This window comes from Hirundo rustica, chromosome 1, assembly GCF_015227805.2.
Source record: "Hirundo rustica isolate bHirRus1 chromosome 1, bHirRus1.pri.v3, whole genome shotgun sequence".
In the NCBI taxonomy this organism is placed as follows: Eukaryota; Metazoa; Chordata; class Aves; order Passeriformes; family Hirundinidae; genus Hirundo; species Hirundo rustica.
This window is the reverse complement of record NC_053450.1, coordinates 97141062-97168652: the sequence shown is the minus strand read 5'-3', so window position 1 is coordinate 97168652 and position 27591 is coordinate 97141062. Positions and strand designations below refer to the sequence as shown.

The 27591-nt window shown below is 40.6% G+C and overlaps 2 protein-coding genes across 3 annotated transcripts in view; one reads left to right on the top strand and one right to left on the bottom strand.

The window, feature by feature from the left end:
- The window catches only part of TPPP (tubulin polymerization promoting protein), a 63061-nt gene extending 41420 nt beyond the window's left edge, over positions 1 to 21641 (bottom strand). The window contains exons 1-2 of the mRNA XM_040055792.2: positions 21536 to 21641; positions 6741 to 6968 (exon numbers count right to left, since the gene is read on the bottom strand). Of these exons, the coding sequence (XP_039911726.1) occupies positions 6741 to 6964 (224 nt within the window). The 5' untranslated portion in view covers positions 6965 to 6968; positions 21536 to 21641. The remainder of the gene's footprint in view (positions 1 to 6740; positions 6969 to 21535) is intronic.
- On the top strand, positions 20879 to 23184 carry LOC120758146 (uncharacterized). 2 transcript variants are annotated; one of them, XM_058419499.1, is made up of 2 exons: positions 20879 to 21557; positions 21973 to 23184. In XM_058419499.1, exons 1-2 carry the CDS (start codon positions 21104 to 21106, stop codon positions 22185 to 22187), a joined length of 669 nt encoding a protein of 222 aa, XP_058275482.1. In that variant the 5' UTR covers positions 20879 to 21103; the 3' UTR covers positions 22188 to 23184. The 2 variants fall into 2 exon arrangements, 1 of the variants encoding a protein (XP_058275482.1); XR_005702789.2 differs by lacking the exon at positions 20879 to 21557 and adding an exon at positions 21744 to 21880.
- Positions 23185 to 27591: the final 4407 nt, after the last annotated feature.

Genomic DNA, 27591 nt, shown 5'->3' with positions numbered 1-27591 from the left:
TCAAATACAATAAGAAAGCAAGAAGCATCGTATTTGTTCAATACAAAGAAAAGACAACAATTATATTACAGTTGACAAATAGGGAAAGCATTTTTGCCAAGAGTTTTCTTGCCAGCTTATCAGAGCAAACGTCACCCATTTTAAGTCTCGCAGCCATGGTGAACTGTTGCTGCATTAAGGCCCAGCTGTTCCCAGGTGGAACCACTCCTGCAGAGACCTGACTGATACAGGCTGTGGGAATTATGCTAAACAGCCAAGTGTGCAAGACAGTGAGGACAGCGCATGGGTGGGTCTGCTCAAAAGTCAGGGCACAATAAAGTGTGTTGTGAAGATTCTCCATGGGAACAAAACCTTCCTTTCTCAAAGAGATGGAGGAGAGTTTTCTGGCCTTTAGAATATGTGGCTTCCTCAGCAACAAGAAAACATGTCAAAGCAACATCAGGAACTACTAATGGGAACTTCAGAAGACAATTATGCTTCCACTTGATCTTTTACCAAGAATATTTTAGAGGGCAGGGAGTAAGGTATATTTACAAAGCTTCTGTAGCTCAACTAATCTTCAGTAACAATCCAGTATAGAACCACAAAAAATTTTTCAGAATTTAACACATAGTAACATCAAAACAAACAAATGTTTCCATGGAGATGACTACCTAAATAAATGCTCACAATGGATCCAAGGGCTGATGTCACCCAGGCCTGCCTGCAACCACAGTAACATGCCAGTATAAACAGAAATATTTTTATTTTTCTATCTAATAATGTCATAGAATTAGCAGTATTATGGCAGTGCTTAAAACATATTCTTGCAGTGCTGATTGGTAACACTTCTAAAATAAGAGCAGAGGTATTTATATCGAGGCTATTACTATTACCATGTTAACGACATACAAGTGGAGTATGTATATGGCATAGCTAACATATCAAATTTCCCAGAGCAGTTGTTGATCCTCAATAAACAAAGAAATTTAAGTTCCTAAGGTAACATGCTGGAATGCTGATCAGAGCTCAGCAGCATCTATTAGTGTTGGGTGTCTTGTTTTCCTTAATACAAAAATCCTGAAGTTCTTAGACTGTTGTGTCTCACTGTCTTGCTAGAATAAGAAGAATGCAGTCACATGATGCTTTTCATACCAAATGCAGAACTCTTCAGTGCCCTTCTCCTCTGTCACCAGAACCCTGGTTTCGCCAGGGCAACAAGATTCACTAAATCCATACTTGCACTCTGCAAGCAAAATAAAAGACACACAACCTAGGAACTTTTGGAACTCCAGAAGAGTACCAGAAAAGAAACAGTTAATGATGAAATTTTCCAAGAAAGCAAACAAGTGTTTCAGCTACTGAAAAGATGCCAAGGGAATTCCCACTGTCAAGAAAAACATCCATCTTCAAATGCTATTGCATGCCTGCATATTGTATGTCTCTAAATTCAGTAGGACCAGACTGCATTATCACTTTCCATTAAAAAAAATACAAAAGTAAGATGTCTATATAAAGTTCAGATAGTATGTGAAAAATTAATGCTTCAAATGATCTAATATTACTAAGATATTTATACTAAACACCTACATTTTAGCAGAAACCTGAGCTATAGGGAGATTGAAGATATTGTCATCACAAAAATAGTTGGAGAACTAGTGTTAGTCCTGTCACAAATACTTCAGATACAGTAATTTATGAAAACTTCCTTTCCCACAGAATAATACTGTGCCCTTATTCTTTGTCTTCAAGTATGGCAGTGAATGTATGGACCAGTTAGAAAAATCACTTCTTATGAAGGATTTTCATGCTTTTTTATTTTATTTTTAACAATCATGTAAGTAATTTTTTTCTGAGAAAAAGTTGCCTCATTTTTACCATTTACAGAGAAAAGGTTTTCCTGGTACCAGTTAGCAGAAGGGATTTTTACTTGACTTTAAGCACATAATTTTAAGCTAGCTTTGAAATTAAAATTTACCCTACAACTGATGTTACTGTTTTATATAGTCCAAGGAACACATGAAGAAAGGAGTACAACATCACAAGTGATGACCATGAAACTACAAAAAAGAAAGATTACTGCATAATTACATTTACAGTTATGTACTCTTCTGTTGGCTTTGCTGCACTTTTTAATTATTTTTTTTAAGATTTCATCCCGTAAGATATGGTAGAACTTTTGTCATTCACTCTTCAAAATTTCTTTAGCTCTTTCAGGTACAGGATGCATGGAAAGTTAGTGACATTGTAAGACATGGCTTTATTGTATGCTTTATAACCTTAAAAATAAGAAAAGTTACTCATTATAGAAACTGCAGTCTATTCCAACTGCATTAATGCAATCCAAATACTTGGCATAAATGTAGGTGTTTCAACTCTGCTCTCTAGGGATGCAAATCATAAATATTCATATACGTGGCTACTCTTGTAAGTGGGCTTTAGCTTTTCATTTCAAGTAATTTCATTGCAAAATTCTTTGCGGCTTCATTTCTTGTGCTTTCTGAGCTGACAATTTTAACAATTTATATTACAATCCACCAAATTGGAAGGACTTGTGGGACCCTAAAATTACTATTAATCAAATATTTAGTGGAGGGAAGCAGAGAGATCACCCAATTAACATATTTTCTTATCAAGGAATGTGATTCTAGCAATAATTCTTTCATGTCTACTGTGGATTCTTTGCATTAGACTATTCCTTCTTCTTATTCTCAAGTACATATAAGTGTGCTCACATGAAGACCATCAGTAGACCTTTTATAGATAAAACAGACAAATTGCACTTCAGTCTGACCTGACATCCTCATGCATTCTACACTTATTTTCTTATTTGTAACGAAGGCTCAGTGGAATTTCTTCAACCTTTATAACAACATTAAACTTAAATTTAAATGAACTAATCTCTGAAAGACACATAGGTCTCAGCTTTCAAGAAGTATCACAGATTATTTACAACTTTCAGAAGTTTTGTTCACTTGGTTTGGCAGAGTTGGAGAGGGGGTGTTAAACCTACAAAAATGTTCATTACTTCAGAGGTAAAAATCTCTCCTGGAGCAGAGCAAGTTGCCAATTGGTGAATAAAACATTATCTTTCAGTAGCTCTTAGGTAAACATATCTCTTATTAATTTTCCTTTTTACTTTACCCTATCAGCAACATTTAATTCCTACCTATTTTGCCAGTATCTACTAGAATAATAAATGAAGCCTGGAAAAGTTAGCAAGACAACAAATGTGGGCTTTATACATAGTAACTCATAAATCCAAAGAACATTTCTACTAGATTAATTATTTTCTAGTGCCTGAACAACATGAGCCATTGTCACAAATTCTAAGTATAGCTTGCTAGAAAACAACCCTGCTACATACAGTGGCTACCCAGTAATAGAACCAACAGAAAATATGTTTGGAAGTTCTAACACAATGCTAGATGGCAATTGTAGTTGGATATGGGAAACACATTTTTTTTTAATGTTTGCTGTGTTTCCCGACTAGCCTACAACTGCTAAAATCCCCCAGCCCCATCCCACTGAACCACCACTTTGGCTGATTTTAAGACTCCCAGGCTGAGGCTAATCTTGTGAGACACACTTTAGTTCAAGAGCCCAAAACCAAGGGTGAAGCACAAAGCCTTCTGGTAACCATAAGCAGAATTCTTATTGAGGTATGAAAGCTGCACTTAGCACTTTTGGAGGGAGTTGGAGATTCTTCTATAGTGTTTCAGGTTTTACATTTAAAATAGATGCAGAAAAACTTGGTTTGTCAAAAAACCATAGAGCTCTGCTGTGAAAAAGCTGCTTGTAAAATAAAAATCTTTATTATGTGAGTATGCCTGCTCTGATGCATTACCAAATCTATCATTATCCATGAGCTTAGGGTTAAATGTGAAGTAAAAGAGAAAGCAAGGAAAAACAGCTGTCTGAACATGCTCAAGAAATCCTGTACACCCAGATTATGCTTAACCTTCCTAAGTTAAAGCATATTACTAATACTTGAGTTCCTACAGCCATTAGATCTTCTCTTTTTAAAACCTAAAGCTTAAAATATCATATGTGAAATAAATGTGATCTAGACTAAAAAGAAGTGCTGACACATGCACTCAAGAATAAAAATGTAAAAAACCCACAAAACCCCATGAGTTAAGAAAACGTGGAAGTATACTTACTGAAAGCATACATTCCAAAACCAGACCTTCCTAATAAAGATAGCAAATCTCAACTCCCATATGCCACTTAAGCAATATAATTTAAAAATAAAATCATTTTAAAAGAGAAGAATATATAAAATACACGTTAAATGTATGTGGATGGATTGAGGAATGAACAAAAAATTTAAGCAACTAAAATTAAGATACTTTTGCATTTAATGCAGTTATCTACTAAGCTATTAAATACTAGAGCGCTGGTTTTTGGTAGGGTAGAGTTAACTGTATTCACAGAGGCTGGTATGGGGCTGTATTTTGGATTTGTGCTAAGCACAGGGTTGGTAATTTGGCAATATTTTCATTATTGCTGAGCAGTGATTGCACAGAGTCAAGGCCTATTCTGCTTTCCATACTGCCACACTGGCAAGGAATGTGAGGGTGCTTGGGAGACTGGAAGGAGACACAGCCAGGACAGGTGACCCCAAGGCTGACCAGAGGGATATTCCAGACCATGTGACATCATCGTCAGTAAATAAAGTGTGGGGAGGAAGAGGGGGACATTTGGAGTGATGGTGTTTGTATTCCCAACTTGTTACAATGCGAAGGGCTCTCCTGGGGATGGCTGAACATCTGCCTGCCCATGGGAAGCAGTGAATCAAGTGAATTCCTTGCTTTGCCTAGCTTGTGTGCATGGCTTTTGCTTTTCCTATTAAAATGTCTTCATCTCAACCCATGAGTTTTCCAGCTTTTATTCTAAATTCTCTCCCCAATGCTGCTGGTAGGAGAATGAGCAAGCAGTTGCATGGGGCTTGGCTGCTGGCTGGGGTTAAACCAGGACAACTGGACAGAGGGAAAAATGGCATGCCTCTTCCAAGAGAAATAACAACGCTTAACAGCAGTCACAGGAGTGAGGTCTGAGAAACTGCTGAACTAGCTCTTCCTCTCAAGAGACAGAGACAGGTACCCCCAAGCTGAGCTGGGAGCATTCAACAGCAGCAAGGGGATTTGCTGACATGCCCTAGGAGCCTCAGGTACCTGCCACCTTACAATTCACTCCTGCACAACAGGACTGGATTCCTTCTGCCCCAGCAGTCTCCAAACCTGATACCTCTTTATATCTGCTAATGCTGCGCATCCGTTTATGCCATATCATGGGGCATTCTGCCACTAAAGAGCCCAGAAACTGATATGAGAAAATAGCACTAAGTTTCTATTTATCTACAGGAAATAATAAATAAAACAAATAAAATAATAAATAAAACAAACAAAATTTTAGGCTGATGAAAGTAAAAGAAAATTTGAAAATATCATAGATCAAGAAAGAAAAAAACCCTACAGCCTAAACATCCATTTCAAATAAGCCAGTTCTCTGATGGTATATCTAATTGCATTAATACAACTTTCAAGAAAATACAAGTAGGGACTGATACAAGGACAAGAGGGTGGGAGTGTGCATATGTTGTGTTTTCAGTTATCTAGATAAAATCCCCAAGGAGAAAAGAAACAAAGAAAGAAATCAATCAAATAAGTAAGGTTATTCTAATATAATGCTATATATGTTACACTAGACAACTCTCAAGATTAAAGGTCTTTTCTTCTCTGCCTTTCTCCACTTTGATGCAGTCTAAATGGTCAGTGCTTGTAGCAAGATTTTCCAACTACCTTATAAGCAATGCAGTTTGCATGTTCTCCCAGCATTACACCACAACAGTTGAGTGCACAAGCCAAATAATTGTTCCTACAAGCCGCAAGTACAATTAAGGGACCCATTTTAAAAGCATGTCCCTCAACACAATGATGTGTGAAACAATTTAAACAATTATTATGATAATAAAAAGCAGAAAAGACACTACTATCGTATCAAATGTCAGGGGAATACAAATGGTGAAAATAATCCAATTTTACAAATAAAGCAAAACCAAAAAACTTATCTGGGGCTTCATACAGAATATGCCATAACAGATTAATTCCTTGTTAACATATTTCCTTTAACATCTTCTCTCAAAGATTTGGCATGTGTCTGACTAATCCTGGTTTTCAACTGGGGAGAAAGTTTCACTAAAGCTCCAGTCACAAAAATAAGATTACATGACCAAGACAATCCTAATTCATCACAGCCAAGAGTCACCATCCCATATTCACCATCAGTCTGGCAGGGACTTACACTTCAAACCTGAGCTGGTGTTGTGCTGGACATCATGACTGTTGTTAGAATATTGACTTTTAGTACACATCCCACCTTAGCCTCAGTCCTTGGAGGCCAAGCTTTGGCAAGATCATCCTGACTTCATTCAGGTATCTTTCAGGAAACATTGTCAGCACTTACTGCAGTCCAGTTTATTGAAATAGCCTGCATTTATCCTGATCACATCATTCTCTTTGTATAGTGCAACACCTGTGAAACTGAAGTCAATTTAGGATAGCAGGTCAGAAGCTGAAACCTGTATCTTCAGACCAAGAAAGAAAATTTTGTAAAGGAACAAGAAAGAGATTGATTTTGTCAAACAGTATCTCACAACATCAGAAGCAACAGAAGGTAAATTTACATGGTTTCTACAAAATATTGGGGGGAGGGTGGGAGGGTCAGCGACAACAAAATTATGGCTGAAATGAACTTACTTGATTTTACTGAAGACAATGTCAACATCTGTGGTTGTCACATTCTTCCCATCTATGATATGGCAGTCCTTACATAGCTTTGACCAGTTCTTCCCATGCATTTCTTTTCCTGTGGCTCTCGTATCACCATGGACAGCAAATTTTCTAAAGGCCTCTTCCAGAGCACTTATTTCTCCTGCTGTAGCTCCCTCATGGGAGTTTGATTTTGCCGATTTGTCAGCCATTGTGCTACAAAGAAAATGATGGTAAACTTACTACATTAATTTGTACTAGATTACTTTCTGTCAATCTACATGCTAAGAGTCCATGTCACAACATATGAAGTCCATATGAAGAATAAATGGTCTATGAAGTTAGCAAGAGCTCACTACCCCTCCACCATCAAACATCAGTCTAGACAGAGAACTATGTAACTCCCTGTCCATCTGGGGAAAAAAAAAATTAGTACATTAAAAAAAAAAAAAACCAAACCAAACCCACACCCTAAAAAGCCACAGGGAGGCAGGGCAAGATACCAGGGATGCAAAACTAGTTACACCATCATTACATCAGCCATCAAAAGAACACTTAATATCTGCTAGCTTTTTTTTCTTAAATGGCAATCATCACAGTCACTCTGTTGATTTGAATAGAAGTACACCCTTTACACTGTAGGCATTACAATGTACTGGTATTTCTGAAGGAAAAATAAACAGCCCTTTATTTTCTGGGCTTTAGCTTTTAATTTTTTTATTTTTTTTTTTACTGAAAAATTAACTATTTTTGAAATGCAGCAAAAATATTAATGTTAGAACCCTTATGTTACATTATGTAAGGGCTAACAAGTACACGGCAAGTCTCTCTTGTTATCCAGACCATTTATTTCTCAAGCTTATGCCCAAAGAACTGTAGCTGTGGAATTCGTTTGGAATGAACACATCCATGATGGAGGCATACTGAGAAGGTATGCCATTACTGCAGACAAGAGCTTTCAGACTACTCCAAGTACATATACTATAGGTTTGCCTTTTAAATGAAACCTTAGAGTGAGCAATAGAATACTATTTTCAGGTGTCTTCATTAAAAAACAACAACAAAAAAAAAAACCAAAACCCAACAAACAAACAAAAAAACCCCACAAACAACAACAACAAACCCTGAAGTGCTAGGAGCAAGTCACAGAAACCTTTGTCTTCTGCTCATGCACTCCTGGCATGGCAAGAAGTAAGAGGCACTAAAAATCCCAGGCACTTTATAAAAAGCCAAGGCACAGGGTACACTGCCTGCCTGCCTCAACAGCTGCACACAGACTGTGGTCACAGTCACATTGGTGGTGCTGCTACAAAGTTTTAACCTGTAAAGAGATGGTTCAAGTATCAGAAATCTGTCACGCGCTAGATAAGGGCTGGAAGGTCCATCATACTTACCTGGCCTTTCCTCTAAAGTCCCAGCTGTATGTGGGAGGTGATTAACATATGCAGAGATTGGTAAGTATTTCTAGTTTAGGTTTTGTTTCCTCCTCAGATAGGAAGTTCTTTTAGTTAATATACTGTACATCAGTACAAACGCCTCAGTAAGGGAAAGGGCTCTCAAATTCTGCTTCTTCCTATATTGTTTAAACTCTGTCACTCAAACAACCACGACATACCCTTTCCTGCATAATGCAACAGAACTAACCATAGCTATTAAATTTCATCCCGTAAGATATGGTAGAACTTTTGTCATTCACTCACACAACGCAGCAGTTATTGTTAAGCTTTTTGATTAAAAGGAAATCTTTTAATTAAAAACATACTAAAAGGACCTTTGTCCTTCACATTTGAGCAAACATAGCATGTCCAAAGCACTACTACCTCTTTTGAAAACACTCACGTAAATGCTTAAATCCCTTGTTATATCTTAAGCCTGGGGATCCTTCTGTTTTGTTTACACAGTCAGCACAAGTTTTGGCCAACAAACAAAAATGCTAAATTAAAATTAATATGACAGAAATTTACTAACTGGAGCTTGAGAATAGTATGTGCACTTATGAAATAAGAAGAGAAGCACAGAAGGGAAAAGAGTTTGAAAATGTCACATTCATTAAAAAGATTTAAAAGTAACTAATTCCCATTTCTATTTCCTTTGCATTGTGCCTACTGTGCAAAGAGGAATTTTACCAAAAAAACTTATCTGAAAGCATCCCAACACTGAAACTCCAAAATAAAGGCATGCACAGTAAATTGCAAGCTATTACAAACATTACAGATGCATACATTTTTACCAAAATGTGTCTAGATCAAATCTTCTGTTTCATCAGGCTACATTCTTTTGCCACCAAAACAGTAGTGAAAGAACATAAGAAAAAAACAAAAAAATACTAATGACACAATGTAATCAAAAGAATATTTAATTAAAAATCAGATCATGAAGATCTATGATGTACCTCTATATTCCAGGAATATAGACTTGACTTCCAAGCTTGTACCATTTCAAATCAATTGGAGCTAGAATAGAGAGCCAGAAATTTTCCAGTACTAGCTGGCTAGAGAAAGAGAGTACAGATAAGCAGAACATAAAGTCTGTGTAGGATATTAAAAACCAAAGTTACCCTCATATGCAAGAAATAGGACAGGAGAAGGTGGAAATTTGCCATGGTAAGGTATGTACAGTTTGCATCAATTTGTAATTCTATCTTGTGGCAAATAAACTTTCCAAGAAATTTTCAGGGATAGCTCCTTCTTACTCTTAGCAATTCTCTTAAGAAGCTATACTCAGAGTGAGTATCTTTAAAAGATACAACAACAGCACAGTTTACAAGCTGTAAACAAGAAAACATCTGCGCCACTCTGTCTCATATGAAATTGGAAAATAAAACTGCATGCCTACATTTTTAAGTATCTCCTGAACAAAATCTTTCCTTAGCCAGTGTCAGTACCTTGCTGGCCAATTTTGCTTAATGCTTTATTGCCTATACTCATAACTGAACTTTGCATAGCACAGCAGAATTGTGTTTTACTATCTTATACAGTCTTTAATGGGACAGCTGTATCAACTGAAAGGATTTTTTACTTACTTTCAGTAGCCAATAAATTTAAACTTTATAAACTTGTTATAGGAAAAATGCTCAAAGGAACATATTTGGCCTTCAGAAAGATAGTTCCAGTTCCACTTAATTTCTCTCACTCATTAATAAATGAGCTTTGTATTGGGGTGTTTTGAGTAGCTCTGGATCAGGCAGTGCAGACACACTACAAAAAACACTTTAGTTTTGAATGGTGAAACCTGGTATACAAAACAGACTCCTTTCAAATAAATCCTTGCCATCTAAAGCGGAAAATCAAGGAGAGATTAAAACCAGGGCTCTGCGGTGGTTGCCAAATATTATAATGGACACTCCTTGAATCATAATTACCGTTTACTTGTTAAAATCCTATGTAATAGCATGAAATATATTAAAAATAAGCTACCTGGATTTATGAAAAAATATCCAGTCTCAATTTAAACTATTCTTTCTTAACACTACAAACAACACAGTGTGAAGAGAACTATAATTATTACCACACTATAATTAGGTAAAGAACTGCACAACACAGGATATGAAATTAGACTTTGAACAGGGCCAGCTCCTTTAACTTTTGTTAGGGATTAGAGGTAAGGAAGGAGATATGTCATGTTGAAGAAATGATCTCTCAAACAGAAATAAAGAATAACCTGACAAAAAATCAAGATCTAATGCTGTTTTGAGTCTTCTTTTGCACAAAGGAATCAAAAGGTAAATTCTGCTAGAACTAAAGATTAGGAGTAATTTGGGCAGGGCCATAGCAAAATGATAGGCAAAAGATGAAAGAAAGTGATTACTCTAGAATACCAAATCTAAAATTCAGTAAAACAAAATTAAGCCATTATTCAAAAAGCATGACCTGTGTAGATGCCGACTACAACAATTATGGCTAGCCAAAGAAATGCCTTCCATCACCATCCAAAAAGTCTAATATGAACACAATTACACTATACCAATATCAAGAGCCTGCAGAAAGAAGGAAGGTGGGACTAGCTACCAATACAATCCTCTCCAAATACTGTATGCTCCAACCAAGCAGGTCCACATTACCAAAAGCAGCCAGATAAGAAAGAGGTAAAAGCAGGTGCTAGAATTTAGGTTTGTGAAAAAATTCTCCAAAAAAGTGGAGTTCCAGAAACCCACAGAATACTTAGACAGTTAGGTGTTTTGTTATGAACTGCTCTAGTCTGTGTCCTTTAGTAACACAAAAAAAACAGTTCTTGTCCCTTCCCTCACTTTGCAATAAGTAAATAATATAGTACATTATACAGAGACTAGGCCAGGGATCAAACTAACTCATGTTAACCAATGTCAGCCACTAATTTCACGACCATCTTATGCTAAATAGACTGAAAGTGTAGATCTGTGTCCTCAGCACATGCCTAACCCATTAGAAAATGTTTTCTAATATCATCAAACTTCCTTTTAGCCAGAGACTAGAATATATACTCATCTGCAGACAGACAGCTGGGAGACCTCCACTGAAGTCACTTGTTAACCTGGATTTTTCCATAAAAGATGTGACAAGAAGTTATTGTTTCTGTGAATTTGTTGTCAATTTCTAGAGCTGTGTGAATACCCAAAGCCTCAGTACTAACCAACTGCTAACTCTGCTGAAGGATTTATATTAATTTACACTCTTTCACTTATCCACACCCTCTCCAGGTGTCAAAAAATTGCAAAAATTCTAGTATAGCATTGATTTAGATTTGTGGGAATTGCTCTTAGAAGTATATCCCTCTCTCAGCAGTAAGGAAGACACTAAATCCCAGAGTATTTTTTGCAACAATTTCTGAAGCTTATGCAACTCTTTGAATATACATGTATCCTATCAGGTCAGAATTCACCACAGCACCCTCCCTGCCTGGTCCCTGACAACTAAGTCGAGGCTTATTTGCTCAGCAGAAAGCTTAGTATTTGTAACACAAGTCATCATCACTGCCATGCCACAGATAGGGAAACCAAAGGAGAGGGATGAAGAGACATGCCTGTTCTGCTGCCAGTATTCAGAACACCATGAGGACCCTGAGACCCATAATCTACACTAATTATTAAGGTCACATAAGCAGATACATGAATTTAATGACTACTCTAAGAACCAACATTCTCTGACTTGATAAAGGAAATAAAAATACATTCTCACTTGCTGCAAATCTGTTAAACCCCTTCAGGATCTCCACATCAAAAAACTGTTTTCTGAAAAAGCCAAAAGCCCCAAACATATATATATTTAAAAATTATATTTTATATATATATATACACACACACATCAGCAGGATACAAAAATCTGCCTATCTTTTTGGGCTATACCATGTACTTTTTCATCTGCTTTGTCTAGCTCACCTCCAAGATCTTTCATTTGCAGCAAGTTTTAAACCATGTTAAAAAACTGTTTCAATGGAAGTCATCTCACAACATCAACTGCCATGGAAACAAATATGTCTAAACTGTCTAAGACAGAACAACAGACTAGAACACTACAGCATTATTACAGCCTCAGATACATTTATGTTAATGGAAAAGGCAGTGTATTTAAAAACTGTTCATTCTTTAGAATACTTATCACTCAAGAATTTGCTAAAATGAGGTCAAATGTCTAGTGTGAACCAAGGGAAACTTCCAATTCACACTTTTTAACAGCAGAATCATTCAAGAATCAAGTAGACCTCTGACTACTAAGACTGATGAATTTGCAGAATTCAACAGCACAATGGCACGGCTGCAATGCAATTATGGTACTACTAGTGTCTCCTCCTACCTGTAACACTCATCTTTACACAGGCCAGCCTTATTTCTCAGATGTAATACCCACCTCCAGTGCAACCCGCAACATGACAATGCAAGATCTCAAAGTTCTGTTTATACTGAGCATCAAGGCCATCATCTAGCTAATAAGCAAAGTCTGCAGTGGAAATTCATTAGGTTCCTACAACCTGAAATGCACTATGTGATCAGGGTCTCAATCTTAGCCCTGATATCACCCTAATTTCTTAACCCTTTCAACCATATGCCCCAGACAACTAGTTTTATATGTTCAGCGTTACCTGTTTTTACCTTCCGTTCTCCTGCTCATTTTTCCTACCCAAGTGCTGGTAAGCATGCAGGCACTTAGGACACAATTTTTATCAGAATCTGTTACTGCACTGTTGGTAAAACTTATCCAATGCACCTCAAATAGCTGCCATCCAAAATTTTTAAAGACCTTCTAGCCAACTGAAGTAAAAAAAGAAAGCAACTTTTCAATGAGCACAGAAGGTGTTATTTTTACAAGTTAATTGAATCCATAACGAATTATGAAACTATGCAACACATTTGAATTTGTATGACTGTGTTGGGTTTCTTTTAGTACTTGATCCATCTTCCCCTTTTTATAAAAACTTTACAAAATTGCAATGAAAGGGAATTCTCATTTATTTTCTCTCTGTAATTATTTATGCCAAATAAAACCAGCAGAGACAAAGTACAGCAGATGTACTTTGATGCACTTTTGTTGGGGGTTAGGTGTGACTTTTTTTGTTTGTTTGTTTGTTTGTTTGTTTGTTTTTTTTTTTTTTTTGTCTTAGAGATTTTTTTCCCCATAAGTTCTTAAGAAACTAAATACTGGTGCTTAGATGGTGCTTGACCAACACAAAGCAGGAGGAAGATCACACGAGTTTTGGGGCAAGAAAAGGACAGGGTTGGGGGAGCTGGAGGGTCTTCTTGCTCTGGGCATCGGAGAGGATGGCCAGGCTGCTGTTTGCAGCGGGAGAAGTCCACTGTCAACGGAAAGTCCGGTCCTGGGAGATCTACCATCATCTATCTGCCCGTGTGCCCAGGAATTCTGAGCTCCTCTGCCTGCCCTGCGGGAGCTGTACCAGCCCTGTCCTGCCGTCGTGGCTTCGCCAGCACTGCTCTTTTCGCTACGCTGTAGCCGCGCACCCCCTGCCTGCCGGGGACATCCTGCCCTTCCAGCCACCAGCCCGGGGGTTTCCACCGTTCCTGCTTGGTGCTCTCGGAGATCCGACTGCCGCAGGCTTTGTGAAACAAAGCCTCTCGAGGTTTCTGGTTCTGATTATTATTAATGCTGTAGTTGTTGTTGTTTGTTTGCCTTGTTATACTTACTAGTAAAGAACTGTTATTCCTTCCCCCATAGCTCTGCCTGAAAAGCCCGTTTAATTTTCTAAATTATAATAACTTGCAGGTAGGGGATTGGAATTCCCCGTTCCTAATGAGGCCCTGCCCCTCCCTAGCAGATGTCTTTCAAACCAAGACAACTTTTCCCATATTTTTGCATAAACATTCAAGCTTAGGGGAGGATAAACAGATAGAGAAATGCAACATCCTCCTAATAAAAAGCAATGCTTTAGACTGCTCTTAAAGCTTCCCTTAAGCTTCCTTCACAGCTACCTGTAGGAACCAAAATTAAGGCATTTCTCTTCAGATATCTGCTCTGGTTATATTTCTCTACATATGATGCTGAAGTGAATGACAGCCATCCATTTTCCCTAGCATACAACACAAAAGGCAAATGAGCAGAGACTACTGTAAAACAAGCAAAGCTAACAATTCCATCTGCAGTTAAACCCATCTTTACCTGAAGAAAATTAAACCCTTTTGCAGGCTTTATGAGAACTGCATAGCTGAACCTCTAGTCCTCTTAATAATATATGTGAATTTAGCGCTATGGACAAGAGCTAGGCTGGCCATATCATGCAGATACATTTAGACCTTCAACAGGACACGCACAGAATAACAGAAAAAGTACCTACTTAACCTGTCCAGTGTTTCTCCTCATCAAAACAGTATTTCAGACTGTGAACATATGCCATCACATATGCCATTAAAGGATCTAACTTAGAAAACACATTATCAAGAATAGAGATTACTCTAACTGCTCACAAATTATTGTTATTGCTGTATTTCTAAAAACTGTTACTCTTCAGCTAGTTACTTCTACAATATCAGTTGAGATACAAAACTAAGTTTAGTTCTTAGTAAATTACACTCCTCCATTTCAAAGAACAGCTTCATAAACTTCACCTATTTATATAAACAAAGCAGTTAGACACACAAACCTTTATCAGCAATAGAACTAGTGCAACTTATTTCTTTTAAAAAACATGTTCACCTGACAACACTTAAAAGTATACAAAAATTTTCTCTCTAGCTAACTCTTAACTAGCTCCACAATATCCTGTAATACCACTGTGTCATGTACACACGGCTTTAACTATGAAGGTAAAAGCATAAATAAGGCATCCACAACCTATACATGTACTGGTGAACCCTTACTATGCTTTTTTTTCATTATGCCACTACTCCATTTGAGAGTTCCACTTTCTAAGTACTAATCCTAAACTCTGTCAGGCTGCTGTCATTGGTAGATGAATAATCTGGACACAAATATTTTGCAATTTCATACACAGGCAAGGATACAAGCCAGTGTCTAGAACTGCCTTCACAGGAGAAAGTGAATATGACACCAACTAAAGCACAACGAAAGAGGAGACTCAACTGTTTAGATGAGGTAATTTTTTCATGGTGTATCAAAAAAAGTCTTGGAATCCCAGATCTGAAGAGTGGAAGATAACTGCTGCTCTCCACAGTAGTTAGTCACACAATTAATTTACAGCTCCAAATAACATGCTGGCCCTGTCACCACTTTAGAATTAGTTGAGGACAGGTTCCACTACAATTGTAGGGTTTGCTTTGCCTCATTTCTTCATACACTGTGCACTGTATTCTCCTACCCACCCCAGACAGAGCAGACTCCACCTGGAACTTCCACAGAATCCTTTCAAAATAGTTCTGGAAAATACATGAGTAATGAAGATCCACTCCATTAAAGTGGATCAAAGATTGTACAGAAAGATCACTTCAAACTCCAGTAAGATGGGGTACTTGGAGTACCACCCATAAGAAAAAGTATCTAGAGAACAAACTATTGACAGGGTATCATGGGTTGGCACAGTTTTTTTTTTTCTGGTTATAGAGAAATGTGAACTGTTTTTCCCTGCCAGGACTGTAGAGTGGTAGTGGGGGGGGAGGACAGGGACCTATTAGAAAGCTAGCCAAGATATTGGCAGCTAGTTTGACCAATAAGGATGTCAATGCAACTTTGGAAAGGACATTTAAAACTAATCGGCAGCAGATCTTGCGCTCTCGCTTTGGAATCAGCCATGAGATAACATCATAGGCATAGGGCAGGCTCGGGTCAGGCCCTGCTCCCCCTGTGGGTACCCCAGATACACTGAGAGGCCTTGCTAATAGAACATCACAGTCTGTAGAAACTCTGGGTAGTAGCAGATGTGTGACATTGGGAGCACTGGACTATTTTGTCTGGTGGCAAACGTCTTCATAAAAAAATCCTTAGAGAGACTCTTCTCCTAAAGTAATGAGTGATTATGTCTAAATAGTGAAACTGACTGAAAATCACAACAGAAAGTTGTGTCTTTCTGTGTTGTTTAATAAGAAAGTTAATCGTTTGTAAGGAGAGAGAAGACTGTCTTAAAGTGTCATTCAAGTTTTCTTTTTCTCAATTTTTTTTTCATTCTTTTAGTGTGTGTTAATAAAACTATTTTTGTTCATTTTTAAGCTTAAGCCTGTTTTGCCTTTTTTTCTCCTAATCTCTCCCTCCCACAGAAAAAAGAATGAATACTAAAACCTCTACATTAATTGGTGTTTCTGCCTGGTTTTATTAAATTAAAACCATTACACAGGGACAGAATTAGATCTAAGAAAAACTGAGCTAACAGAGACTTGAAAGCACTGTAAGATTTAGTACTTACAAAACATCACCTCTGATCAAAGAAGGGAACATGATAGAAGAGATGCAAAATCATGAGAGAAGAGGTTTTACCATGGGATGCTTTACAAGTTACACTGGTGGAATTCTTGAGAGATCCAATACCTCTGTAAAGAAACTGAATCACCTACTAAATGGCTCTTTACTGTCAAAGATATCAAAAAGCTCAACAGTTGAAAATTCAGGCTACACGATTGCAAATTAGAAGTATGACTTCATTATGAAGAGATAATCAACCACACTGGATACTAAAGGTAATTTTCAATAGCTGCAAATACTTCACATCCTCATGTCTGCACATTAGACTGCCATTAATACAGAAGACAGATTTAGTCAAGTATCTCTGAAAGACAAACTTTTACCAAATGTACATTATTACTCTCAGATAACGAACTCAATATAACTAATACATGAGTCAGGTTAGACTTTAGACAGGTTAGACTGTCTAAAGATCCCTTATGTTCTTAAAATCTGCTACTTCACTTTTGTCTGAACCCAAGAAAATAAACTAACCTGTAAGTACAGATTTTTTGCAACCACCCACAGCCTGGTCCAAAATAAGAAGGGAAATACTTCCTTTGCTAAATCAGTAAGTTCTTTCACATCTATAAGTGCTTCTAAGACGAAATATTTGGGTACTATTCCTTCCAATACTCAAATCAGAAGAGACAGACTGAAACAGGTTTGTTTTTAAATTAAAAATAGCGTCATCAACAATGAAAAAAGAATTTTGGGAGCAAGACCTCTTAGCATTTTCACTACTACTGCAAGAATTTTCTTAGCATTGATCCAATACAACACCATTTAAGAATTTGAACTAGGACTGCAACCCTCTGAGATTCAAGCAAAAACTGTCATGTCCTTGATTTTTTTTTTTTAATTTCAAGTTTCTCCATGCTCATTTTGTCAAATGCTCCCTATATATGAACACTGAGACAGAAGCATATTCCTGAGATTAGCCAAACTGAGCAAAAATTAACTTCATATAATTATTTAAAACAGTAACACTGCAGATTTATTTTTATCTTTTCATCAGCCACATAATGCATTGAACCTTTGATCTGGAAACTCTCGGTTGCCATCTCTTGAGTTTCTATCTAGGACAAGGTAAACTCGTACCACAAACTCAGGACACGATGAGGCAGGAAAAGGGTGAGGAGGAAAAGAAACGGAACCTCAAGACTCTAGCAAGAGTAAGACCCTAAGCTTCTCCACTGCTGCCTCAAAGTCCTGACAGAGTTAAGAATCTCCCTTAGCAGCAGCAAAGTGAATTGCCCACCCACCACATGTAACAACTAACAGTAAAGAAAAACTTCCCATCTATTTTAATGGACATACCACTGTGAGCCAAGAAAACTGAGTAGCACAGAATCAGTCTGTTCTGCTCTGTCAGCACTTGAGATACACACCCACTCAGGAAAAGTGTCCTGAAACCTGAGCAGGATATGCATACTTGTCCTGTAACACATGTACAGTCCCCGGGTACTTAAAGACCATTTTTATATAGGGGTGTTTTCAATGTATAGTTCTTCTCATCACTATTCCAAAGTATCCCAATAACCACTCTACAATGAAATGGGAAATTCTTGCAGTACTTCTATGTATGGGCAACTTGGGATGGGCAGAGTGAGGCATGCACTCAGAAATGTCTTTTAGCTGATGTTGTTATTATGTATTTCTGTTAGTTGCTATTATGTGTTTCGGGGAGGTTAGGCACATGAGGGGGATGAGATGAAGAAAGAACTAGAACTGCTTATAGAAAAGGAAAAATAACATAAAATACAGGAAAAACACTTTTTTCCTGTACAACTGAAATTTGAAATGAAAATTCCATTTCAAAATTTTAAAATATTACCCTAAATATAAAACACTGTAAAAATCATGCAGTTTGAAGATAATCTTTTTCACATTGGGTTGATGTAGATTTTTTTTTTACCTTAATTTTCAGCATTTAGTCAAGTTAGATACATTTCAAAATTCCCCAAACCCAAGACAGTCACATGTCCCAAGGATAACCCTCAGAGAACAGTGGGAGTCTTACATTAAGTTCTACAATTCCCTTTGCTCTTACACAAGAATGAGGAAGTACACAGCTGGATAATGGACACACATACTAATGTATCCTTCTTAACATCAGCTTGATTTCTCTCCTGCACCACTCACAGTTCCTTGTCCTTTATTTTGGATCATAGTATTTAGGGGGCCATGCCCAAGTTTTTGTTCCATTATACTGCACATAACATATTAACTAGGATATTAACCTTAACTAGGTCCCCGACCACAGCTTCCAGACACTATGACAATGCAAACAGTAAGCAAAATATGTTCTTTCAACTAAAACGCAGAGACTTCTAGAAGCACTTATGCCCACAGTAGCAATGCCAGTAGAGCAGAGAAACATTAGGTGTGGAAATTATATACCTGCATTTAATTTCAGCTAGGCACAGCATAAAAATGGGTTTCAGAGGGAGACAAAACCAAGCTTTGTTGCTTGCTGAAAAGAACCCATTCCATTTATGCAAGCCTACAAGCAGTATGTATGTACAAATAAAAAGGACATGGCATCACTGAGTGCCAGACTATGCCACAGAATGGCTCCCCTTGTAATATATGAAATATATATAATAATATATAAGCATAGAGAGATAGATGGTTGTGAGAATGGTCACATCCTCACACCAGAGACGTACATAATTAAAGTGTGTAAAGCAAGAAAATATCTGGTATTATTTTAATTTTAGCTTATCTTCAGAGAGAAAGTTATCAAGGTGAAACATTGTATGGCTTATTCTCTGAAGCACTGTGAGACATAGTGAGTACAATTAATTGTTTCTACCTATAATAAAAATACACTTAACATAAACTGACATAACTGACTGCCTCACTCCTTGAAAGAGGCTTACTTTATTTTTTCAAATTAAGCTCAAGATACAAGAAGCAAAAATAGCTTCTATCACACAGCTGCCTCCAGAAAGCAACTGGGATGAATATATCTACTATAAAAATTAAATAAAAAGACATTATTTTTCACCACAGTCAAGCCACAGATTAAATATGACACAGAAACAACTACTTCCTACATGTATATTCCCATTTATAAATATCTTTTCTTAGATTTACAAGGGTCAAGTGCAAGCACTGAAGGAGATTCCTATGTGAATTTTATCTGCAATTTGATCCTTGCATAGCATGCTGTCTAAGCATTACACTGTACTATAATCTAATACTGGACATACACTTCAGCAGTTACAAATGATGGACTATTTAAAAGCATAAAACTGTGACCCAGAAACGTACAATGGCATTCAAAACAGCATTTTATTTTGGATTCTGGAGATGAAAGGTTAAGCTGGGATAGGGTCTCTAAAAACATAAAGAAGTGGCTCATCACTAAAGGATTAATAAATGGCCATTGCCATTAAAAAAATGTTGTATAGGGTTGATAAACAGTAATGCTATTTTAAGCCTAAGATTATGAAAGTGTATAGGTATCACTTTGGTTTTCCCCTAAGTTTTCACAGCACTAGAGGAAAAACAAACCAACCCAAACCTTAATGTTTTATTATGATGCTAACCCTTTCCAACCCATCTAAACCATGCTATTTAATGATGCTAGCTGAGAAAACAGTGGGACAGCACAGTATATGACAGTCTCACATCATGTGTTTCATTTCAGGCTGGGGCTTGGGTTTGCTCCTCCTCTTGTTTTCAAATTAACATGGGAAGTTATGCAACCCTCTGTAAAAACCGAAAAAAAATTGTCCCCTCCCAAATCTGCCCATGCAGAGCCTGGAGGGCTTCTCTCATGAAGAGAGAAACTGGTTGTCAGCAGTATCTCCTGCATGATTCGAAGCTGTTAGCGTTTAAGATGCTATTCACGTGTGCGTTCAGCACCTTGTAGCACACACCCAACTTCCCCTTGGACTAACTTCACCAATGTACAAGAGCTTTTATCCAGGACTAGAGAAATATCTGCGACCGCTGGTGATCTGGCGGAGGAGGGGTTGTATTTATTTTCAAACGAGCTAGCCGGGTTTAAAGATGCATTCACAGGTTTCTGTCTCGTCCTTGTTTTCCACCCCAGAGTACATGACTGTATACCTATGGCTATTACCCCGCAGGGGCTAAATGGTCTTCCGCACCTGATGCTGGTTTTGCGTATCTCAAAGACGACGCCCCGCCAGATACCTCTTGGGGATTTCAAGAGAAATAAAACAAAACAAACAAAAAAAACCCCAAACCAACCAACCAACCAAAAAAACTGCAAACAGTCTCTCCGCATCGGTCTCCATAAAAGGGGACCGCTGCCTCCACACGAGCGCACGAAGCAGCAGCAGCTAGGGCGGCGGAGGCTTTGCTGCTGACAGCGGAGCGTTTTGTGTGTGCGCACAAGGTGGCTCCTTCTCGGCTCCTCCGCTAGCCGCCCGCGGGGGCAGCACGGGGCTCGCCAGCCTATCACATCCAGCCTCTAGCATCGCCCAGCTACGGACCTGCTGCCGCCGGGAGCCGGGAAGCCGCCCGGGTCCCACGCTGGCTATCGCTCGACGTCCCCCCTCGATGGCGATCAGGGGATGCGGCTACGGAGCCCATCCCCACGGCAGGCAAAGGCACGCAGCTCAGCGCCGAGCCCCGCTCCCCGCCGGCCGTTTGTGCCCGGTTCGCGGAGGGGAACGCAGAACATCGGGGGACAGCACGGAAGTGAACCCCAAGGAGGGACGCGGGGCCGCCACCCGAAGCCCCCCGGGGACATTACATAACGACGGCAGCGGCCGCGCCGAGCTCGGCTCGGGTGCCCCTCCGGTGGGGGCTGACACCAGGAGGGGCACCGGAGCCGCCAGCGCCCCCTCCCCTCGCGCCTTCAGCAGCCGAGCGGCGACGGATCAGCGGCGCGATGGGAAAGAGGGAGCGGGCACGGCACACGACAGGCACCCCACCCACGCCCGGCGGAGCGGCGCTCGCCCGGCCCGGGAGCGGCGCCCGCACACTCACCGCCGGCTGTGGAGGGCGGCAGGTCTGGCAGAACTGGCAGGGCTCCGTCCGGCGCGCTCGTTAGCAGCCACGGGTGTCCGCAGTCAGCGCGGCCGTTGCAGCGGTACCGCCCCCCCCCCGCGCGGCCATTGGTGGGCGCGCGGCACCGCCCGCCCGCCGCGAGCCCCCATAGGCGGCGCGTGCCGTCCGACCAGGGCCGCGTCCCGCCCCCGAGCGCTCGCTGACGGGCCGCGCGGCGGCCGCTGCCTTACATGGCCCGCTGGTGCAGCCGCGCTCCCGCCGGCCCCGTTTCCCCCGTTATTCCCGTTATCCCTGCTTGCCCCGCCGCCCGGAGCGCGGCGTCAGGTGGAGCCTCGCCCTGGTCTCGCATCTTGTGCCTCCTCCTCCTGACGCACCAAGGGTACTAATGTCCTCTGTGTCCTGTTCCGCTCTGGCAGGTTTGGGTGTGGATGGCCGCTCGGCTGTGATTGAAGCTGGGATCCTCGATGTAAATGAAAAGCATGTGGAAGACTGGGCTCTGTGGTGCAGCGGGCATTCAGTAAAACCCTCACCTTCCCTCATCTTGCCTCTCGCCCGGGAGCAGCCTGAGGCCCGCAGAGCGGAGAGGCGCAGTCACAAACCTACTCTGGAGCAATCCCATCAAAAATCTTAGAGCACAAACACAGACCAGGAGTCAGCAGGAATCCAGTCAGCGTTGTGCACCCTCATTTGTGAATTTATAACCAGAGTCAAATGACCCCGCAGAGCTTGGTGGACTGTAACTTCATTGATGCTGTGCTGGAATGAAGTTAAAACAATCTGCCTGTAGTGGGGAGGGAGGAGAGCAAAACGTTAATGTGCAATGGACTCTCAATTTTTCAAATGCAGGGGATATATATGGCTAATTTTTTAATTGGTTATATACCTGTACTTCCCAAGGATACATGATAGTTTACAAACTATTATAAAAATAGCTTATAAACTCTGATTTCAGTAACTTAAGGCAATTATTGAAATTACGCAGAATGTCATAAAGGAACTTTAAAGGATTCTTCACGCTAGGATTGAGATTGGCTGTAGTATGAGTGAAGGTTTTGTGGTGGTGTAGAGCAAATGAAGTTGTGATCTCTCATAAGAGCAAAATCAATGCCATCTGCAAACACCTCCAAGTGCTTCTCTCCAGGGCTGCTCAAAATCCCTTAATGTCTCAGCCTGTATTGGTATTCAATAGTGAAACTAAATGTGTTCTTGGTAGGCACAGACATACAAACTCAATTCTGCAATACATATGTGCATATACACATGGACAGCCACACAGATCAATACAGCCAGAAACGCTCAGCACTCACACAGGCACAACCAGCATCAATGGCGTCATCTTGTTGCCTTTTGGCTAATCAGGATGAAAGTGTATTATTAGGAAATATAGGCCTATGTATAATGTGGATTCCTCAGTAGCTGACCTTAGATACTCAGTCTACCCCTGGATCCACAATGTGCCCCACTGCCCCTGGACATACGACTTGAAATCCCACTGTAACTGCTTTTACTCGTCACCCACAGACACACCCCATGATCTGCTGGATCTCCAGCAGTACCTGGATCTCTGATCTCAGCTGCTGTACCTTCATAAATGAACCCCTCTGCAAGGGCTGGTACAAACGTCCTCATTCACATGCACCAGGGTTCTCTCAGTAGCTAGCCTTAGACACACAGTCCATCCAGTAACTGGCTGTGGACCCCAGGTCACCCAATTACTGGCATCTGGACACACTATTCCCCAGACTCCACAGTCCCACTCCAGCTGCTAGTACAGATTTCCTTGCACACAGCAGCACATAAACATGTACACTGTGGATCTCTCTTGAGACACCACCCAGTATCTTAGGCTCTCCTTCCAGCCTGCATCTCTGTTGTCCCTAGCTTCCTCCCACACAGGTACACACACAGACACACATGCAGTCTCCCAGCTGACCTTTAGATTTTACACCCTCTCCATCAGTTGGCATAAACTTCTTGGTCCCTTTGGAAGTCACCTTCTCCAATTGTCTTACTACCAGACATACTTCCTTCCCAAGCCTCTTCTCCACCTAGTTTGGCTTGATAGCTTGATATTTGCACTCTCACTTGGTTCAGCTGCTTGCACCACAGACACATTGAACCCCTGATCTGCAGTACAGCTGCTGGTGCTTGCTTTTGCTCACTTCAGTCTCTTCAGTTGATGACTCTGCTGATTTGCAAGCCCTATAATCCCTTGTCCTCTTTCAGGTGCAGACTCTTAGGCATCCACCCAATCATATCCACACAGAACAGAGTCGACTCATTTAGGAAAATAGAAATGGAATTTAGGAAGAAGGCAGGACAGCAGGTGACCATAGAGTGCGGGTCATGGCCAGCAAGCATACTGCCCAGCAACCTGTTTACACATGGGCAACTGCTTTTGTCCTCCTAGCCCTCTATGACCCATTTTCTCCAACCCAAGATAAAAACCCTCCCTTCCTCTGCCTTTAGTTTTGTCCCCTACACCAGCCAAAAGATGTCTTGTACAATCCTAAGATTCCCTGACTGTCGGGGAAGTTCAGACTTGCTACATGGAACCATTTCTTTACCAAGAGGATGGTCATACCCTGGAAAAGGTCTTCTGTAGAAGTTGCTGATGCCCCATGCCTATCAGTCTGTGAGGCATTTGGAAAATGTCCTTAAAAAAAAAAAAAAACAACTTTAATTTTGAATCAGCCCTGTCACAATCAGGCAGTTGGACTTGATGAACATTTCTCTTCTCTTCTCTTCTCTTCTCTTCTCTTCTCTTCTCTTCTCTTCTCTTCTCTTCTCTTCTCTTCTCTTCTCTTCTCTTCTCTTCTCTTCTCCTCTCTTCTCCTCTCTTCTCCTCTCTTCTCTTCTCTTCTCCTCTCCCCTCCCCTCCCCTCCCCTCCCCTCCCCTCCCCTCCCCTCCCTCCCCTCCCCTCCCCTCTCCTCTCCTCTCCTCCTCCTCTCCTCTCCTCTCCTCTCCTCTCCTCTCCTCTCCTCTCCTCTCCTCTCCTCTCCTCTCCTCTCCTCTCCTCTCCTCTCCTCTCCTCTCCTCTCCTCTCCTCTCCTCTCCTCTCCTCTCCTCTCCTCTCCTCTCCTCTCCTCTCCTCTCCTCTCCTCTCCTCTCCTCTCCTCCCTCTCCTCTCCTCTCCTCTCCTCTCCTCTCCTCTCCTCTCCTCTCCTCTCCTCTCCTCTCCTCCTCCCCTGCATCCCTCAGTGTGTGTTATAACCATCTAGGTAGCGTTGCCTTTTTCCCAGCCTGAAAATGAAACTTGAGATAATTTTAGTAAGGAGGAAATATAAAAGGCGATCTTTATTTGAAGACCCACAGAGGTGGTTATGGAAAGATGTCCACAAAAGCACCCCCTTCCTCCCCCCCACCCCTGCAGGGTGAGTACATTTTTACAGGTTTTATGAAATTAGCATAACTGATAAAGAGCACCAGTTAGGAGGACAAGTGGTGATGTAATTTGCCCAGGTCAAGCCCCTTCTCTAGAGCCCTCTCTTCAGCACTAATTTTACTTTGTCCATGAAATGTATCTCTAAGAGTTGTTCTCAGCCTTGGTTCCCAGGAAGAACCAAGATAGCACAGAGCCTTGTACCCCCCAGGGCTTGGAGATTAGGAATTTTTATTGTCTTTCTGCTTAGGTCATGGAAAATTACAGGGAAAACTAGCTACTAATACAATAGGTGACAGAGTTACAAATGTATGTATGAAGAATACAGAGAACGCCTAAAAGAAAAAAATGCAAAACCCAAACAGCATCAATAGTAGCCCTGACTTCAATCCCTAAGTGTGTCTGGAGAGCCTTTCCAGACTCATGCGCTTCAGACCTGGATGATGACCATCAGTTCTCTTTTGTGACACTCCTGAGACTGGGACAGGGAATATTTTTCTGAGTGCCCCATAAGAATGAAGGTTCCCCTGCTTGATATTTTTGTTCAGTGCCAAATTTAGAGTGTAGAGATGAGCTTTTTATCAAAGAACGTAACAACACTTCTTTTTGGTCACACTTTGAAGACCCTATATTCTCAGATGGAAAGGATTTTACAGATCTAATTTAACAATTTAATTGAATTTAGTAATTTAGTTCCTAGTCCTGAAGTCATACTGTTGAAAATGTGGCATCATGAAGTTTTGGAAAAGACAAATGAGTCACAAAAATAAACCAGTGACACCTCAGGGCATATATGTGCTGCCAACCTAATCCACATCAGTCTCCTTCCCACCCTTCAGTTCACAGTCTATCAGGTACCTCCCTCTCAAGTGGCCAGGATAGGAATGAGACAAAATGTTGGTCCCTTTATTTCATTCTTTCAAGTGGTGTTTGTTGTTCAAAATGCTTGTCTTTTACACCTCCCAAACTAATTTTTAGAAAATTCTAGTATAAAATCACAAAAATCCATTTTTGGATTATCTGTATTTGGGTTACATGACAAGGTTTTGGAAGCAAGCAGGCTACAGGGATGGCTTCCACGAGAAGATACCAGAAGCTGCCCCCATGTCAGAAAGAGTCAGCTCCAGCTGGCCCTGACAGACCCACCGCTGGCCAAAGCTGAGCCTGGTGGCAGCACAAAGTGACAGTGTATTTAACAAGGGGGGGGGGGGGGGGGGGGGGGGGGGGGAATGCTGACAACAGCAGCCAATGGGTGAGAGAGTGGTACAGACAACTATTCAGACCCGAAGGTCTGCAGGGAAAGAAGGAGCAGGAGGAGGTGCACCAGGCACTGGAGGAGAGATTTCCCTGCAGCCTGTTGTGCAGCCCATGGTGAGGCAGCTGTGGCCCTGCAGCCTAGGAGCAGACATCCACCCTGCAGCCTGTGGAGGATTTTATGTCCAAGCAGGTGGGGGTTCCCTGAAGGAACCTGTGAACCAAAGAAGAAAAAGCCCATCCTTGAGCTGGCCTCTGACAGTGACTCCATGGAGAGGAGTCTAGCTGAGGTGTTAGGTCATGGGTTGGACTTGATGATCTTGAAGGTCTCTTCCAAACCAGACATTCTGTGATTCTGTGAGTCCATGATGAAGCAGGTTTTCTGGCAGGACCTGTGATGCCATCTGGGAACCCATACTGGAGCAGTCTGTTCCGGAAGGACTGCATCCTGTGGAAAAGAGCTACACTGGAGCAGTTAATGAAGAACTGCAGCCCACAGGAAGGACCTGCATTGTATAATTTTTTGAAAGACTGTCTCCCATGGGAGGCTCCCCATACTGGACAAAGAGCATGAGGAGGAAGAGACAAAGCATTCTGAACTCACCTGAATGCCTATTACCCATTCCCCTGCACTGTTCAGGAGGAGGAAATAAAGAAGTCAAGAGTGAATTCAAGCCCTGGAAGGAAGGAACAGTGGAAGGAATATCTTTTAAGATTTGTTTTTATTTCATATTATCCTACTTCTGATTTGCAATAAATTAAATTATTTTCCCCACACTCAGTCTGTTTTGCCCATGACAGCTATTACTGAGTCATATCCTTGTCCTTATCTTGACCCATGAGCCTTCTGTCATGTCTCCTGTTGAGGCAGGAAAGTGATAGTTGGATTGGTGGGAACCTTACAGGCTAGCCAAGGTCAACCCAACATATTATTACACTATCTTAATAAAGTAATGTAACTTTGGGTTCATCTTAATCCTTTGTGGAAATTAACTTCTTCCATATTTTAAAACAAAATGGGCAGTTCTTCTTTGTCTACATTTGTTTGAATTTTTAGCTCAAGAATGGTGTCATTGAGTCCTCTGTGTGCCTTGGACATTTTTCAGAAAATGAAATAATGTGAATGCCAACATGTATGTTGTGGATTTCTACACCGCTCTGTACACTTACGTTACATAATACAATTATACTGTTATGAATAATTCCTGGGAGTTCCCAAAAGCCCTCTCTCATCCTTGCACAAAGAGTGATTTTTCTCAGTCCAGAGAAGAATCTGTTCAGCTGTACACTGATGAGACAGTAGTTCTTTGCCATAGAACAGGGCCTTGCAGAAAATCTGGAGAGTAGTCCAACCCTTGATTATCTTGGTCTCCTCAGGAAGTCTGTTCTCTCACAAGA